Source organism: Symsagittifera roscoffensis, chromosome 5 (assembly GCF_963678635.1).
Source record: "Symsagittifera roscoffensis chromosome 5, txSymRosc1.1, whole genome shotgun sequence".
Lineage (NCBI taxonomy): Eukaryota > Metazoa > Xenacoelomorpha > Acoela > Convolutidae > Symsagittifera > Symsagittifera roscoffensis.
The window spans coordinates 23,291,418-23,309,658 of record NC_087066.1 but is presented as its reverse complement, the minus strand read 5'-3'; the positions used below and the strand labels follow the sequence as shown (position 1 = coordinate 23,309,658).

The following is an 18,241-nucleotide window of genomic DNA, read 5'->3' as shown; positions in this document are numbered from 1 at the left end:
TATCCGAATCTTTCGGGCTTACGACGGGATGATGCGCAAGATACAACTCGCATTAGGATCACTTAGGTGGAAAATTCAGTTTGATAGCTTTGACACTGCTTTTGCAATTGTCTTTTCTAATTTTGTCTTCGTATCTTTAGCGCAGCTCAGGGTTTTAACTTAAGCTTTGCTCCAAGGGTCTAAATTGGGTGACTGGAGGGTATTAATTGTTCGGCAGACTGACACTACTGTCAATCCAAAGCTGGGGCACAAAAAATCTTTCGCAATGTTGAGGGGTTTCAGAATTAAAGATGGATAGAGTTTGTTTATCCGCGCCGGAAAGGGCATCAACTTGTTTGAAAGACCCATAGCATTCCAACTCGTCACAGAGTTTTAGCTGTTCAGTTAAAGAGGAATCTTCAACAACACTCTTAAAACACAAAGAACTAGATCCAACGGATGGCGGCAACGGACCTTTTACGACCCAAACTATGGACCCAAACAAATGGAATATGACGAGTTATTTTTCTCGCGATAACAACTCAAAGGGTGCAACAGCGTGGTAGTAGTCTTGTCCTATAATAAGTTCAACTTCCTCATAGATATATTGAGTGGGCGCAAAACTCGAATTTTGTTTTTAAGGTAGCCACACAGTGTGAACACCCAATCCCTATTGTTTGGCTAGGAGTAAACAACAAACTTGACTCTCCGAGTCTCATCAACGCTGGTTAAATTAAGACCACGATAGTCCGATTAACAGGCTCTCGTACTAAGCCGAGACGGCTAACTAGAGACTTAGACACTCAAGAATGATCAGATGCAATTAAAAAAAAACACCGCCAGGGGACTGCTTTCATCCGAGGTCAGACAAAGTTTTGCAATTGGCAACAATCCCTTAGATGATTCATTGTCCCATATATCACTAATAACGGCGTCCGTTGAAATATTTGTATTCTCCTCGAATCTTCTAGCTCCAGCTTTAATTGAAAAACTGAAATTTTTCTTCCGAAGAAACCATTTATTGTCTCCGTGGAGCGAGACATTATGTGAGCTCTCACACTCTGGTTTTGGGCACGTTTTAACCTCAGTATAATATCGGTTAATATTATTGCAGATGAAGCTTGCGAAGCAAAGTTTCTGTTCAGCATTATTATCTTCATAAACAGCATCATTCAATATTCCATGACTCCCCTTGCATAAAACACATGGCAGATACTTAGACTTATCCTGTAAATTACTTGATACTTGGTTTTAGCTGCTAAAGTTGTAGCTGCTTTTGGATGAACTGGTTCCTCAGTTTTTGTCTTAGAGTTTACTATGCGCAATTTTCCATGCCCACAGCTTTTTCTTTCAAATATTTATTAAAATCCAAGAATGTTGAGCACTGTCAATTTGGCTCAACGCTATGCATGGGCCAAGTATCTTTACGATTAGGTGGAAGTTTAATAACAGCTTCACTTAACATGTTAACACTTTTTAGATCATCGTTGAATGACAATGATTTGAAAACTACTACCGGGATAGATATTTCAGAGAAAAAACTAATGATACTTTGCGAATTGTGCTCTCTAGTTGGGGAAAAAACTTAAGATGCGCGCCATTAAAAACGTGTGGTTGCCCAAACTTCCGTTACAAAATGGCCGGTGCTGCAACTTTGTACTTAATGCCCTTTTAGCTGAACTTGGCTTTCCCTGTGACGACTGTTTTCAAGAATGTCAATTTTGCATGAAATGTGAAATCAGCAAAATCAACGGTAGACTCAATTTTACCAACCATTTGTGCATGCTTAGCGGAATGACGTCGAGCTGAGCTTACTTCCATTCAGGAAGATGATCCTTGCGACACTGAAATTTTGATTCCGCTAAGTCACGAGCGGTGAGAGATCGATCCGATCAAAAACCTTAGTGTAGGTTAGCAGAAGTCAATGCGTAGTTTTCGTTGACTGAATTATAACCTGTTTTTTTATTATGGACAAACTGCGGAACATGTTGAGGATTAATTGACGGAGTTTCAAAATATACAATGTCATCATTAGAATAGGACGGTTGTGCTACACGGTGGGACAACAGTTGTCATATTAAAAAAAGTTTCAGCACTAAAACATGGAACAAGCGTGACAATTCGAGTTGTAGTTGCCAATCGCTATAAGTTCGAATCACCTGTATAGTAATCGTTGATAGAATGTGACACAGTATGCGGTACAAAAGGAACACAATGTTGCGCCTGAAATGCAATGCATGACCATGAGGCGCTGAAAGGAAAACCGGTGGCGGGTGCGCTACAGTTGATATGAAGTCACCACCAGAATATGCAGGTGACAAAGAAACAAAACCAGTACCTGGTTAGGCCATCAAGATTGGGACACATAATGATTCGGTTTACTCGTTGGCAAATGTACCACTATTTATAATTGAACTCGTAATCTGTACAGGAATAGCAGATGGTGGAGTTAAGAGTCTAGGAATCATGCGCTAGAAAGCATGTTGCCATCTGGGAATGAAACGAGTTGAACGGAAGCCTGCATTAGCAAAAAAACATAATTTGCCAAATTGAGGCATAGCCCGATGTCCATGATTACAGATTCCAGGGTCACTGGATGCCGTGTGCTATGATTATGACCAATACTTGTGTTGATTGCATGAACGATACTGGCAAGTTTGATTGGCTGCAATTTCATCGTTCCACCGTTGGTTTCAACTATTGTTTGACCATTGAGTACTGTATTCAAACTGCATAATATATATTTAAAACGCTTGTAGTGGTTTATTGAGAGCCAACAATTTTTCGATTGCCGGTTTTCTGACATTGTTAAAAATACTTTGGCTTCGTGATAAAAAATTTTTAACAAGCTTTAGTTAAAACTATTTTAGACCTGAAAACAAAGGTTCGTATTTTTGGTTCCAGTTTTCAAAACCTGTCAGAAGCCTGTCAGAAAACACTGACTCAAATACTTTCAAAAAAATACTTCAAACATTTTTCTTCCAAATTGGACAGGAGAATTAGCAACAATCTTTCAAATTTTTCTTGCTAAGAAACACATGATTTAAAAAAAAAATAATTAAAAAAACATAGTAACTTGATCCTAGTAATTTTGTATTTTCATTAATTTAGGTGGAAAGTTAAGATCGCATTTATTTATATAGATCGTGTGTTTTTTAAACGAAAACTATAATAAAAATTTTCGTTCTTTTCTTGTTAATAACTTTTTTAAGTTCGCTTCCAAATTTAATCTCAAACTGTCGAATAAAAGTTTTCAAATTGGTCTATTTCAGTGGCTTGACCATTGAATCGTTTTGAAGCTCGTTTTTCAAAAAAAAACAAGTTGGAGGGTTAACTATGAGTCTCGACAACTTGAAAAATCATGTCATTCAGATTTGATCAAAATGAGTTTGTCATATCAAACAAAAACTGACCAATTTCTTCTGAAAATCGTCATTGGATTACAAAAAAGCATCTCGACGACTAAAAACAAACTTTTGGTTTGCTCTGAATAACTTCGTCTTATCGAAAAAGTCAAACAAATATCCAAAAGTTTTGGACCAACACTCTATCAAAAACAAGAGGCTTGCTAACCTTGTGCATATAAGCATTCAACATTTTTATTCAATTTTTCAGATGGTAAAAAAAATTGTCAAAAAGCCTAGTTATAAATCGAAAATTGACTGAATAAAAAAAACCACAGCAAGCGTAAACATTCCGCACTTTTTTCGAAAGTATTCGAACAAAAGAAACACATTTTAATGACATCCTTTATTTCAACATAGAAAATGCAGCCTGTTTTAAAACCATAATGAGCGCCGAAACCTTGAAAACCTCAGCCACTGATTCATATCTGAAGCACTAGGAACTTTTCGTGTTCAGTTTAAAACAAGACAGTTTTTGACAATGTCATGGCTTGAATGCTCAGACTGACCTTTAATATATGTGAAAAAGCGTTTGATTTATACTATTGATGAATTTTTCAAAAATTAATAATTTCCCATTGCGCTATGAAAAATAGTATTCAGCATCGAATAGTGTTCTAATAGGGGCGGATCAAGGATTTTCTCAAGGGTGGGGCAGATTTTCAAAACTTGTTTACCTTCTTTTTTAGGTCGACCAATTTGATTTTCTGAGATGTCCCAAATCACTATGAAGACCCCATTTTTAACAAATTTCTGTACAGCAGTCAATTTTTGAAGAAGAAAAAAACTGGCCAAAAAGGCGTTTTTAAATACTTTACGTAAATTTTGACCAAAAGAATGCGTTTTTTCGGCGAGCTACCCCCTCAAAAATTAGTATATATTGGCGCTCAATGCGCTTTTAGAAAAAATTTAGGGCCATTCGCTCAAAAATGCACCCCCTCCCCCCTTCCTAATTCGCTACTGCCTGTAATATTTTTTGTTCTATTCGTACGGCCTAGATTGACTTGTCGAGCATGGCCAACTACAGGATGATGTTCAACCGGGACTACAATGGCAGCGACTACATCAACGCCAACTTCATCCCAGGCACTTAACGAACTACTTTCTAACCATATCCACTCTTGTGCATAAGAGACCGCTAACTGACTTCTATCGACCAATTAACAAAACTTTATAAATCCCAGTTGCCGTGAAAAATTTGCTCCCGAAGTTTGCGGAGAATGTCAATAATGAGAAAGAACCAAACTATGGATATAGAAAAGTCTTAAAGTCCGGGTTCTTTCTATTGTTGGTCCCTACAGAACTTTGTAATTTTTTCTTTTTCTTTGGTCTTTTTCTTTGTCACTGACGAACAAGATCCCCTCTGGTATTTTTCTGCGACATATAAATTTAGCCAACCAACTTTAATAAATTTTAGAAAGTGCCATAAGCGGTAAGATACAATTAAGTCCTTGAGTGCTACAAACATGCAATTAGAGTCCCAAAACAACATTTTTTGATTTTTTTATTTGCTTGCGGCGCTGAAATTTTTGGCAATAAGAGAACTTTAAAGCTTTGGGTTTTGATCCTTTCTTGATATTGGGAGAGCTCGAAAAATAAATCTAGTCGGCCCAAAAAGGTCATCAAAATTTTAGATTATTTGAAAATGAGTACAACATCCGTGTGTAATTGTTTGATATGGAATTCTTTTGGTCCATTTTATATACAAAAAACGAATTCTGTTGGGTGGCTATCAGTTTGTGACGTTTAGTTTAATCTGCAGCTCCTCGATGGGCCATTTACTTGAGTTCCATGTTCCTTTTAACCCGTCGTAACATAGCCTATTGTTCACACTGCACTAATAAACTTCTTTTCTTGTAATTTTCACTTTATTATTGTAAACTATTGGAACTAATTGTCATTTTTAATGGGTTTAAACTTTTAAAAGTTGAGCTCCTATACCTGTGCAGCGATTTCTGAATTAGGATCTTGCAGTTAGTTAGTTGTGACTTGAATAAAGAGTTGTTTGTCATTGAGCGTGGTCATAATATGGCTGGTGTGTTACTGATGTGTTAGGAAACAAGAGTGAGTTCACGTACATTGCCACCCAGGGACCCCTGCACAACACTGTCAATGCATTCTGGAGGATGGTGTGGGAGTACGAGGTCACACTCATCATCATGCTCACACAGGTACACTCACTCCACCCTCCCACTCACATCCACGCTCAACCTTAACCAATGGTCCCAGCTGCTTTTTTGACAGATCATGTACTGGATCATTTATCTAAAGGCAGTTCTCCCCAACCACAATATGCTAGCAAATAGTGGTTGAGCGACAGAAAATTTTTTTGGATAAAACAAAAACTGGCAAAAAAACTGGTGGGGAAGAACTTTGTATTCGGTTGTGTTTTAGTTTAATGCTTTTTTCCACGCAAAATCAGGTACCAGAATAGAAATCAGAATATGTTGTGTAATATATCATTAAAAAACAATCTCAATCGTGATTAGGATCAAGTTTTTTCAGTGGCGAGGAAAACCTATTTGATTTTTTGCTTTTCAGTTGATTTTGAGCGAGTAAAACGCACGAGTATACAGTGTAATAGCAAAAGCTTTTTCTTAAACCCATATTTTTTTGTTCTATTAGGAGTAATGAACGTAGTGAGTACTCTTATATAGATCTTGCTGATTTTTTTCAGGATAAAGTCTTAAAGTTTGTTTACGCTCAGTTTTGATTTTAACGGTTTGAATTGTGGCTTCTTTTTAAGTTCAGTGCATTTCCATTGTTAAAAGGAAGGCAAATTCCACTATCGAACAGCGAAAGTTAAAATGTCACGAAAACGCTATCGACTTCTGATTTCGAAAATGGGAACAAATTCTCAGATTTCCCAGCGAAATAAAGTATTACTTATTGATCCAGTTTTCTCAAATTGGGTTAAATTTAACAACAAAGAGTGAATCTTAAATCGTTCTAAAATTCCAAAGGGCTTTAAAGCCATCTATTTTTTTCTTCAAAATTCAAAAGTTGAAGGCTCTTGAAAAAACAAGTCAGTTTTTTTTTCAGTTACTTTGCGTTCCCTACTTTTCTCCAATTGTTAGTTGGCTATAATTTTAGGAAATTAATTTTTTGACATTTGATTTAGCAATTCCTTTGCAATACAAAACAACAAAAAACAAAATAAGTTCTGCGAATTTTAAATAATTGTTAGAAAAGAAAAAATTTTCAATTATTTGTTTTTTCTTTTTGAAAACGACTATAGCTGATGATGATTCGCTAGAGAAAAACTGATGATGGTTTTTCACTTTTTTCTTCTAAAAAAAAGAAGAAAAAAGTGCAAAAAAATGTTTTTAGGGGTAATGAACATAGTCTAGCAAGACTCTCTTAGAGGTTACGGTCACTTTTTTATTTTCTTTTTTGAGAAAAACGTTTTAAAATTTGTTCAGGCGCATTTTTGATTTTTCGTGGTTTGACTGATTATTTTATCGGTTCACTTCATTGCTAGGGCAAACTCCACTATCGAACAGCAACACTGTAAAGATCACAAAAATTTGAATGAATTCTAGTTTCAAAAGTGGATTTTAATTTTCAGATTTGCCAGTGGAATACAAAGTAATCCTACTGATACCATTTTTTAAGATGGGTTATTTTTACTAATAGCAATGAACGTAATGAAGACTCTAATATAGGTCTTGCTGATTCTTTTTGTTTTTTATTCAAGAAAAAGTTTTAAAATACTGATGCAACTAGGTATAATGCACGTTTTCAGTTGAATTGAAATTCATCTGTTGAAAGTGACGTAAATAGCACTCTCCAAATACGAACGTGGAAATAACGCAAAAAAAAACAAGAAAGATTTCTAGTTTTGAGAGTGGATTTTATTTTTAACATTTGTCAGCGGAATAAAAATACAGTTTTTCTCAAATTGGGTTCATATTATAAATAAAACGTCCTTCATAAATTGTTCTAGAAATTCAAAGAGCTTAAAGCGCATCTAATTTTTTCTTTAAAATTTGTAAGTTGAAATTTTTTTCAAGAAAGTCAGTGTTTTGTATTTACGTTCTCTTGTTTCATCGACGAAGTTAGTCAAACTTTCCGTGCTGCTTGCGCAGCAGCTGGCTGCTACTTTTATACAAGTTTGAAAACTGCTTCAGCACAACTTCCAAGCAGTTCAATATATAATTCACTCTGAGACAAAAGGAATCATCATTTTATAAAAACCACATTCTTAAATATTAGAAAACGTGGTTACAAAAATTAAATTAGACTGTGTTTTTTGGTTTTTACTTCAGAAAAACAAAATTGAGAAAAATAAGCACTATTTTTTCATCGGTTTCTTTATGTTTAATGACTTTTTCAAATGACCTTGAAAAAGCAATTTTTATTTAGATTTTTTCAAAACAATATCAAAGATTCGCAAATTTCGTAATTTGTTTATAGATAGTTTATTAATTTTGACTTCATGCTCTCAGTTTTAGACAATCTCTCAGAAACATTGGTCTCCTGAGTTTGCATTTAAGACACTTCAAGCCGTGATTTAATTCGGCTCAAAATTTTTTTCAAATTAAAGTATTGCAGTCTACTGACATGTTAATAGATGCAAAATAATTCACTCTAAACTTTACATAGCTTACGGCGGGCAAATCTTTGAAAAAAAAAGAACCTCTCCAAATTTTTAAATTTTTTTTTGATAATTTGTCAATTTTTGGCTCTATTCCTTTTTTCCATCACGTTCAAGAGTCAATGAACGTAGTTGTTTGTTTTCTTAAAATTTGTTCAGGCATTACTTAACTTATTTTGCGTTTTAATTTTTAATTTCGATTTAAGTTCAGTTCATTTGCCTTGTGAAAAAGAAGGCAAATTCCACTATCGAACAGCAGAAGTATAACAGTCACAAAATCGTGATCGACTTCTAAATTTGAAAATGGAACTTTATTATCAGATTTCCTAGCGAAGTAAAAGTTTTATGTACTGTTCGTTTTCTCAAATTAGGCAAAACTTTAAGTGTATCTAATTTTTTCATCGAAATTCATTTTCAAAAAGCTGAAATTTATTCAAGCAGAAATTTATTTTCAAAAATTAAATTGGTATTTTTTCTGTTTACTTGCGTTCTTTGACTCTTTGCCGAGTTTCTGTTTGCTATTATTCAAAGTTTTCATTTCCAGTTTACTGTACTTCCAGTGTTGCTGAATGCGAATTCATTGCTAAATACTGTGAAGTAGTTTTTTTAAGTTGAAATTCAAATAAAGGGAGGGGGTTTTTGGCTAAGAAAAGAGCCCAATTTTTTGCCAAAAACCACATCAGGTACGTTGATGTGCATTTGGAACATTCAGAGCTTCGTCGGGATACGACGGATACGAGCGGTTTTAATTTTTTGCAGTGCATTGAGAATGACGTGCTGAAGTGCAACCAGTACTGGCCAGAGGATAACATGCAGTGGGACTATGGGGACTTAACTGTGGAGGGGTTCAACGAGACCAAGTCTGTCAACTTCACCCGCAGAGAGTTCAGACTCTACAGGGCACACACCAACCTGAACAGAGATGTGGTAGGCCACCATCTTTTCTTATAATATGATTAAACATTATAAATGTATAATGTAATCTCTAAATTGTATAAATTAATTAATATAAACGGTTAAAACTCAACGGTAGACTTTGTATAGAAAATTTATAGCTGGAGAAATTTGCCAGAAAAATTCTTAATGGTCATTTTTTGGAGAAAAGTATTGACGATTTGTTTTATTTCAGTCCAAAATCAATTCGAAAAGCCCGGTAAAAGATCAGCCCAAAAGGATAGTTGAGCAGTTCCAGTACACAGCCTGGCCTGACTTCGGATGTCCTGAGAATCCAGAACAAATGCTCAAGTTCCTGGCCAAGATTCGATCCTACTACCCTTATGCTACCAAGCCAGAGTCCCCCATAATAGTTCACTGCAGTGCAGGATGTGGAAGAACTGGCTCGTTCATTGCACTGGACCAGATTAACGAGAACATTGAGAAGTCTTCGGTGGTGGATATTCGAGGAATTGTGGCAAGTTTGAGATCGGCCAGGTTATTGTTATATTTGTGATTTTGTCAGTTTTCCAATTTTAGCTTAAAGGACCGTCATTAATGGATTATTGGCAATGATAATAATCATGAAAATATCTGCGAACGTGATCTATTAAAGCCTTGTTAATCTGTCTAAGGATCGAAAGTTTGCTACTACTTTTCACCTTCATATAACAAGTTTTTTCAAAGAGTAGAGCAACCGACTGCTTCTTAGGCCCCAAATGGTTCAAACGCAGGAGCAGTACGAGTTTATTCACGAAGCTGCGGGTGAAATGATCAAACGCGAGTTAGTCCGTCGAAAAATCCTGCCGGACAAAGACACTGAGTACGAGACTACCAAAGGACGCCGCAAACGAAAGTTGTCGTTGCTGACTAGTACCAACACGAATGAAGCGTCGGACACGATTTACGAGAAGCGAAAGACGAGATCGGATCACGTGGCTTATATACCCATGGATGTCATGTCGACACGATCGCCACCCGACACTAACGACAGTCAGAAGGATAAATAGGGAGCCATACAAATATTGGATGCGTGCAACAAAACTGGTAGTATTGGATAGTCTTATATTTGTAATGGAGTGTATCTGTGATAAGACATGAATATTTGACGTATATTTAGAGACTATAGCTGAAGTATTATTTGCCCAAAATTCATCTGCATACTTTGTATGGGAGCTAGTTAATTATACCCTCTCTAGCAAAGAGGTCAGAATTGCAAATCTATTGCTATTCTGCAAGCATATCTATTACTATATCGGCAAGAAATACAAATATGATCTTAAAATATTTCGAAAATGTTTGTCAATTATATCATAAATATTTGCGGTATGTTTAAGGGCGACGTTTTTCAAGGATGCTATTTTGATTCTATTGGAATCTTTAGGCTTCGGAATATCTTGGAAAAAACTTGAAAAACCTCGGAGATTTTTTGAAGACTTCAGGAAATTTTAATTGTTTTTAAGAATGTTCATTAACTTCATCAAAATGTTCATCAAAAAAGGGACAAATTTTCGAATAATTTTTGCTGCTTTTATTTTTGCTGTCTTCAAGATTTTGGCACTATTTTCTAGATGGCTGACTCTCGGAAAGAAAAAAATTTGTGTATAGTTAACTTTTGAATTAGTCCATTAAAGAAGCTGAAAATTTTTACTATTTAGCATATGGGAGAAAAAGCTAGCTAGAACTCCTATGTGAATTGAGTAAATTATACAATTTTTCTTAATTCAGTGCTAACTATTTTCAAGTATCCTTAAATAAAAACTTTCACTTTGTGTATTTGATTCATGTATCCATTTATTTGTGAACGCTATTCGAATATTTTGATAATTTTGACTGATAACTTCAAGCTGTGTGTTCAAGCTTGCTAAATCTTTGAGCTAGGGTTGTTATTGTGAGTTGTACTCTTATTCATCAAAAATGTATAATTTCTATATGTCACATGATTTCAAAAATCGACAAATTTTGTTTGAGTATATTAAATTTTGTGTATGGTTGATTCATACAATTTCCAATTATTGATAAAGGGTAACAAGACTGCTCGTATCAGGGCGAAGCCCTAAATGTTCCGACTACCATTTAAGGTTTTTGGAAGAGTGATAACATTATAAAATTAAATTAAATACAACAAAATGAACTTCAAATTTTAGAAGAAAAACTTTTTTCTAAAATTTGAAATTTTTTTATGAAAATCATCCCCCGACTCGCCATATAAAGTACGAAAGGATAGATTTTGCTCCTTGTAACAAATCAATTATGGCAAATAGGCTATTTTTAACCAATTTGGAACGATTTACAAGACGGATTAAATCTCCCCTTACGCGTTAATAGCGCGAAATATATCGCGCGTTAATTGTCCCAAATTGGTCAAAATGGCCAAAATGGAAATCTTCAAACCCTCATAACTTTACGAAAAATGATCACAGGTGAAATATCTTTTCAAATTTAAGCTCAAGACAACAATACCTTTCGAATGATATAAAAACATTCCGTCAAAAATTGCTAGTTAAAAAGTCGAAATTTGTCTGAAGAAAAAAAAACCCACCCCGAGCACAAATATTACGTTACTTTCGTATCGAAAGTCGGAACAATAAACGTAATGAAGTTTCCTATAAAAGACTTGGTAATTTTTTAGTATTTTGTTTGCAGGATGGACTATTAAAAATCGTTCACGCTCAATTTTGATTTTGCGTGGTTTGACTTTTGATTTATTTTTGAATTCAGCTCAATTCCACAGCTAACAAGAAAGCAAGCTCCACTATCGAATATCAAAAATGAGGAGGTTACCAAAAATGTTATCGAATTCTAGATTGGAAAGTGAATTTTAAGGTTAAGATTTACCAGCGTAATTAAATTTTTACTTTTTGATCAAGTTTTCCCAATTCGGGTTAATTGTATAAGAAAAGCATTAATGATAAACTGATCTTGAAATTCAAAGAGCTATAAAGGCATATACTTTTTCTTTGAGTTTTCGAAACTGAGATTTTTGAAAAACACGTTCATTACTTTTTTCCAACTGTCCGTTGGCTATGTATATTTGTTTGCAAACAAAGAAACGTATAACATGTGTTGAGGTTAATCTAACCTACGGTTTCAGCAAAAAAATTATTTAACATGGGTCTCATTAAGTGTCAATCAAAAAGTGAAGACCCTTGTTTCGGTTAATCGTTTTTTCAACTCTATAATTTTGTCACGCCCAAATTTTTTTGTTTTTCGACTTTTGATTTTTGATTGCGCTCAAACCAAATAACAAGTTTAAAATCTGATTCAATTCCATTTTTGCAATTATTTCACTCAAAAAAAAATCAAGCGCTACTTTTTTTGAAAATCAAAGAGCTTAAAGGCCTGGTAAATTTCCATCCTTTTTTGAATTGTCTTATGGTAATATTTGAGAAATTTTGACTGAATGGTTAATTGATACAATTAACCTTTATTCAAATATTTCCAAGAAATGAATTGAAAAATTGCCCTTGAACAGCATAAAAAGTTTTCAGGTGGTAGGAAAACGAAAGTTTTTAATTAAGCTAACAGCTTAAACATGGAAAAAAGCTTTCAGATTTTTCGAAAGCGGGCCACTAGTTTGTGTTTATTGTGAAAAGGAAATTTTGCGCTCTATCAATAGACTAAATGAGATTGGTTTTCTATTAATCAATTGCCAATCAGTCGTCTTCTAAAAGTTTAAGAAGCTGTATTACGGCGAAAAACAAGTAAGTGAGGATTATATTTTCTAGCAAGAGGGAATTAATTCACTATCAGAGGGCCCGAGAATAGTGAATTAATTTCCTTGCTGAGTGGAAAAACAGTTGCAAAAATGCATTAGTCAACGAAAACTTGTGTGTTCATGCTATGAACGCACGCAAGTTGACTAACTCAAATTCTTTTGCTGGAAGGTAGCAAATTGCGCTCTCCAATTACGAAATCGTAAATGGTGCAAAAAAGATCGATTTCAACTATCAAAAACTACTAGCGAACAAATAAACTCACCCATTGAATCTTTTTTAGAAGTCGATGAGCATAACTAAGATTCTTGTACACGTCTTGGTGATTTTCATTTTTTTTTCAAGAAAACAAACACGTAAAATATTCCAATAATTGCAGAAGTGCATTTATACATATCAATGCATTTATGAATGCACTCAGGAAATTGTGTGTTTTTTGAGCTCAAATCAGTTTTTTGTCTAAGAGGTAAGCAAAATGCGCTATCTTATAACGGTTGCAGAAATTGGTGCGAAAATAAATTGAAAGACTTTTATTTTCCAAAGTGGAACTCAACTTTAAGATTTCTCAGCAGAAAAAAAAATTGGCTCTTTGATTCAGTTTTCCCAAAATGGATTAACTTTATTGTACATAACTCAATTATAACGTCGTTAAAATTGAAGAACCCGTAATTTTTTTAATTTAATTTTTTTAAAGGCCGCTTGTAATTTTTTTAAATTCGTAGAAAATTAGTTTTTTTTTCCAAAAATGTTTCAGTAATTTTTTTGTTTCTTTGCTTCGTTCATTGTCTTTTTTTTTCAACTGTCTGTTGGGTAGTCCCATAAAAAAAGTGAGTTATAACATGTGTGGTTAACTCATAGAGTAATTTCGGATAGGGTACACCGTCTGCTCGCCACGCTATCTTATTTTCGGCCGGATAGATTCGTGCAACTTCTTAGTCTAATACCGATCCTAATCTTACTGCTATACTTACTAGTCTCAGGGTGTTTAACTAGTCTCTGCTAGGCTCAATAGATCTAGGGTATACTGGTTTATTGCGGCAGCTGAAGTTCTCTTGGAGAGGCAACTAATTTCTAAGTTAAATTCAAATCACTCTGGTGCTGAAATTACAAGTAATTTCAGCTCTTACAAATAAGTGGGTTGTTAGTTAGATGGATTATGATTGGTTAATATTAAATATTTTAGAGTGGTAAAATATCCAATTTATCCAATTATAAAATGCAGTTTAGATCAGGTTCCACCCATCCGGGTTTCACAGAGTTTTTTAGAATTATCTTTCTGCAATTCAAAGGATGGATGATGAACGTTGGTATTTGGCGAACATGATATTCTTGTCCGGTTTCTCTTGTTAAAGAAGTTCCAAAACGCTGGAGTTAGGGACATACAGTCGTTGCGTCTTCTTGTGACAACGAATGTGATCCCCAATGAAATCAATCTGATTTCAAAATGATTTGCTATGACGGGTTTTTCTGTATTATGTAGAGAACTTGTTTTGTGTTCAACCTCGTCTGGGAATGGCGTGGAGATCGTGTGTGGAAAGGATGCCTCGTAGCTCGGATCTGTACGTATACTTGAACATCGAGGTGGTCATTGGTCTAGTTCAATGAAGTCCTTTTCTGCGAAGTCAAGTCGTCCTCTAAATTCTTTGAGTTGTGATTGTGGACGGCATATCGGTTGTGGTTAGCCATTCTTGTTCGAGTATAGTAGGGTCATTTTGTCTTTGGTTGTTCGTCTTTGTTGTTGTGTATTGATCTATATACTGCAAAGTATAATTTACATTTTACAAAACTAAAAACTATGTTAGTCCAATTTTTAATCATGATCTTAGTAAATCGTTTTCACAAAAGCGTTTTGTTTTAGTTTGGTTATTTTGAAGAGTTACTCACCCTTGAGTACCTCTTATTAAAAATAGAGATGTGGTCACAAAGCGTGGATGTAGCACGGTGGATTAGGCCGGCTATAGAGCATGCTCAGGACGTCCTCTCTGGTGGGTTAGGCCAGGAGTGGGAGTATGATTTCGTGCTGTTTCTTTGAGAGGTCCTGTTATGTGATAACGTTTTATGTTGGGTTTATGTTTGTCTTTTCTTATGTTACTTTGGTCGTGTCCTTTTTTCAAAAATCAAATTGTTTTTGGTATAGGTTTGTCTTGCGACTTTTTTGTGTTTTATGATTTCTTTCTTAGATTTTATAATAGTCTTCAAAAGAAAAAATTATCCAGTTTTAAACTGGGTTAATCCGGTTTGGGTACCGTTGGTTTTCTTTTCTTAGTCATGCTGTTATTTTATGATTTATGGTGTTTAGTAAGCTGCGTTGGTTAGTTTGGTTTAGTATATAATTCCTTTCCAACCGGGTTAACGGAAAGCTTGAAACTTGTTATCGTGTGTTAGAGTTGTTGAGTATGAAAACTTGAAACTTATAATCATTATTTAAACAATTCTTCGTGGGCGAGCTGTGCGAGTTTGGATAGTATTTCTGTGCGATTGAATGAAAATATCAAAAGGTTAGTACTGCATTTTCATTTTATCAATTTATTACATAGAATTTCAATTTTACTGCGTTTGGGGGAATTTTTAAAGTTATAAATTTTCATTGTATTTAATTTTACTACTTCATGGGAAAATAGTTTATAGATTAATTTACTACATTTGGTATGAATTTTATTGCATTATTTAGTACAAAATTTTAATGAATTTTAGAAGAATTTTAACAAGTTTGTATTTTTATTTTTCTTCTCTGTTTTTGTAGGTGATTGCGGTATGAAGACTAGAAATATAAATGAAACATGATTAAAAAATGGTTAGTACTAATTTAAATTTATTAGTGGAGAGTAGTGTAAATTATACTTACCTGTTAATCATCTGGGAAAAAGCCGTGGGGGAAGATGTCGTGTATCATATCTGATGTTGTTAGTAATTTGGCTAGTATGCGAATGATGTTTTTAGTTTGGAGCAGTGGCCAAAGCAATTGAAGTGCTTTAATGGATTTTAGTTTTTCGGTGCCTACTGCAAACTCGTAAGGTGTGTTTTGAATGAGGTTATATATTTTGTGATTATATTTAGTATTGTGAATGAATTCTAATATGGTATTTCTATAGGCTGGATAAATCCATGCGGGATAAGGAAGGGTCTGGATTCTTCGGCGTTAAAGGTCTTCGTGATGGGACAAAAAATATACATTTGTGTTATTGGGTCATAATTGCGGAGGATGCCGTAGAGGTTAGTCTCTTTGATGCAATAAGTGAAAATAAGGAAAATGGTGATGTGTATTTTGAGTTAAAAAACTGAAAACGATGGTGTGGTTGTCTTGATAGAGTATGCAAATCAAAATGATTTTGTATGAAACGATAGTATGTATATGCGTGAGTTTGTTTAGTGCGTAACATAATATCGTGGGAACAGTGCAAATCGCGTTCATGTGGTGCAAGTAAGTGGAAGGTTAGTGAAAGTAACTGAAAATTGTCTTGGAAACTTTCGTAAGCTTGAATATCATTTAGTGCTTCAGAAATGATGTGATCTTTTTTTCTATTAAAAATATTAAGTGTTAATACATATGACGTTTTAATGAAAAATTTTTTGTGTTACTTGTGGGTTAGCGAAGCGATCTTCATCTAAAAATTGGTCTTGATTAGTTCGGATGATATTATGGTCGTAATATTCTATCGTGAATTCGTTAGCTCGGAGTGCAGTGAATGTTTTTAGTAATTTTTTATATCCTACGTAAGTAAATTGTCTAGGTGTTAGTGTTGCGGTGAGTCTATATAACATATTTTTGTTCTTTTCTATGTCGTCATGAGTACTAGTTAGTGGCAGGCAAAGGGGGTTAGTAAAATGATAATAAGCTGTCCAATGAAGTGTGGGCATTAAAACATGCTCATCTACGAAACTACGTGTGTCATTAGTGTCGTTAGGTGTATTTAATGTATATTGTGGAAATGAGGGTAAGGCGATTGCTAGAAAATCTTTCGTGTTTGTGTGTTGTGGGTGATTAATATATTCGCAGGCTGTTCCTGGTTTGGTTGGGAATGGCTGATTCGGAAATTTTATTTTAAAAGTGCGATAAGCTCGGTTAGTGCTACTAGGTGTTTCGGTGGATGTCGATGATTGTGCTAATGATGCAGTGTAAGCTGAGGAGGGTGTAGGAGTAGGTGGGTTTGAGGATTCTATTGTGGATGAGAGTTGATGTATTGTGAGGGTGTTAGGGTGTATTAACTGTTGTTGTAGGGTAAAAAAATTATCGAGTTCCTGGGAAATTTGGGGGGTATCTGGAGAGTTATTACATGATCGGTCGGAATAAAGTGGATAGTAGGTTGGGGTCACTTGCGAAGCATAAGAAGGAGTGGAAACGGATGGGAGTGAATTATTTGTTGGGATTGGTTGAAAAGGGGGTTTTGAAAAAACTGAGGAGTTGGTCTGAAAATCATTTGATGGAGATGGTTCGGAGTCTGCAAATTCGTCAGGGGTTTTTATATTAGGGTTATTAAGTTTTGAGATAGAGTATAAAACTGAAATATCTGAGTTAGCATCCGAATTCGTGCTTGATGATATATTATTAATTAGAAAATTGGGTGGTGGGAAAGCAAAAAATGGGATTATTGGGATTGGAGTTTGGAGGTTGGCTGGGTGGGAATTTGAGCGGTGTAGGGATCCAAGTTGTCGGCTCATTGTGGGCTAGAAAAAAAAATATTTTGAGACTGAAAAGTGGTGGTATGGGGTTGTTCTACAATTTGTTCGTATGTATTATCATCTTGTGAATGATGTGTCATTATATGCTGTATGGGACTTTGTGGTATATTTGGTCTAGAATTTGGGTTATTTGTGATTGCTACGTTTCGAAAATTACGTGGGACTAATGGTAATGGATGATTTTGTGGTAGGGGTGGCAACTGTGGTGCGGTAGGTGTTACTTCTATACTATTATGTTCTTCGTCGTAAGTGTTCTGTCTTGTCGCTATTTTCGTGTTATATTCTGTAATTTGTGCGTCTAGGAGTAATTTGTTTATTGATGATGAAAAAATTTCAAAAAGTCCTGCAAACAGTATGCGTGCTACACTTGCTTGTCTGTTTACTTGTGTGTATATAGCGCATGTTTTATAGATTCCTTTTAAGAGTGAGAAAAGAAATCCTATAAAATTAAACATTGCGTATAAGATAATTAATTTTTCTAAGATGTAATAGGGAATCCTAGAAAAGCTAGAATTTCATTTTTAAGGGTGACAAAACTGAAAATACTTAAAGGTGAAATATCTTGTGGTCTGTATTTTTCACCGTTTAAATATATATAGTCTTAAATGTCTTTAAAATATCCGCTATAATCTTGTGTATAAATATCTGCAAATCCTGCGGTTTCGGCAAGTTTCCTTAAATTTTGATCAATTGACTGTCTTTGTATAGTGTCATTTGATGTGTTAATAATTCTTGGAATTGTTGTGTTCTAATGTTATGTTGGATATCTGATTTAGAATACATTCCAATTGATTGTAAATCAATATTTGGATTACGAGCAATAGCTCTGATGCTTTCGGGTGAAAATTTTTTGAGTGGTTGCATTAATGTAGGGTATGGAGTAAGGAGATAATATTTATCTTCATTGGGATTCAACTGTACTACATTTTGGC

At 34.7% G+C, this 18,241-nt stretch overlaps 1 protein-coding gene across 1 annotated transcript; it reads left to right on the top strand.

The window, feature by feature from the left end:
• The first annotated feature begins 2,081 nt into the window (after positions 1-2,081).
• LOC134846660 (receptor-type tyrosine-protein phosphatase eta-like) lies at positions 2,082-9,923 on the top strand. The gene is made up of 5 exons (XM_063864044.1): positions 2,082-2,092; positions 5,449-5,554; positions 8,740-8,907; positions 9,110-9,411; positions 9,626-9,923. The coding sequence occupies exons 1-5, from the start codon at positions 2,082-2,084 to the stop codon at positions 9,921-9,923; spliced, it is 885 nt and encodes a 294-aa protein (XP_063720114.1).
• Positions 9,924-18,241: the final 8,318 nt, after the last annotated feature.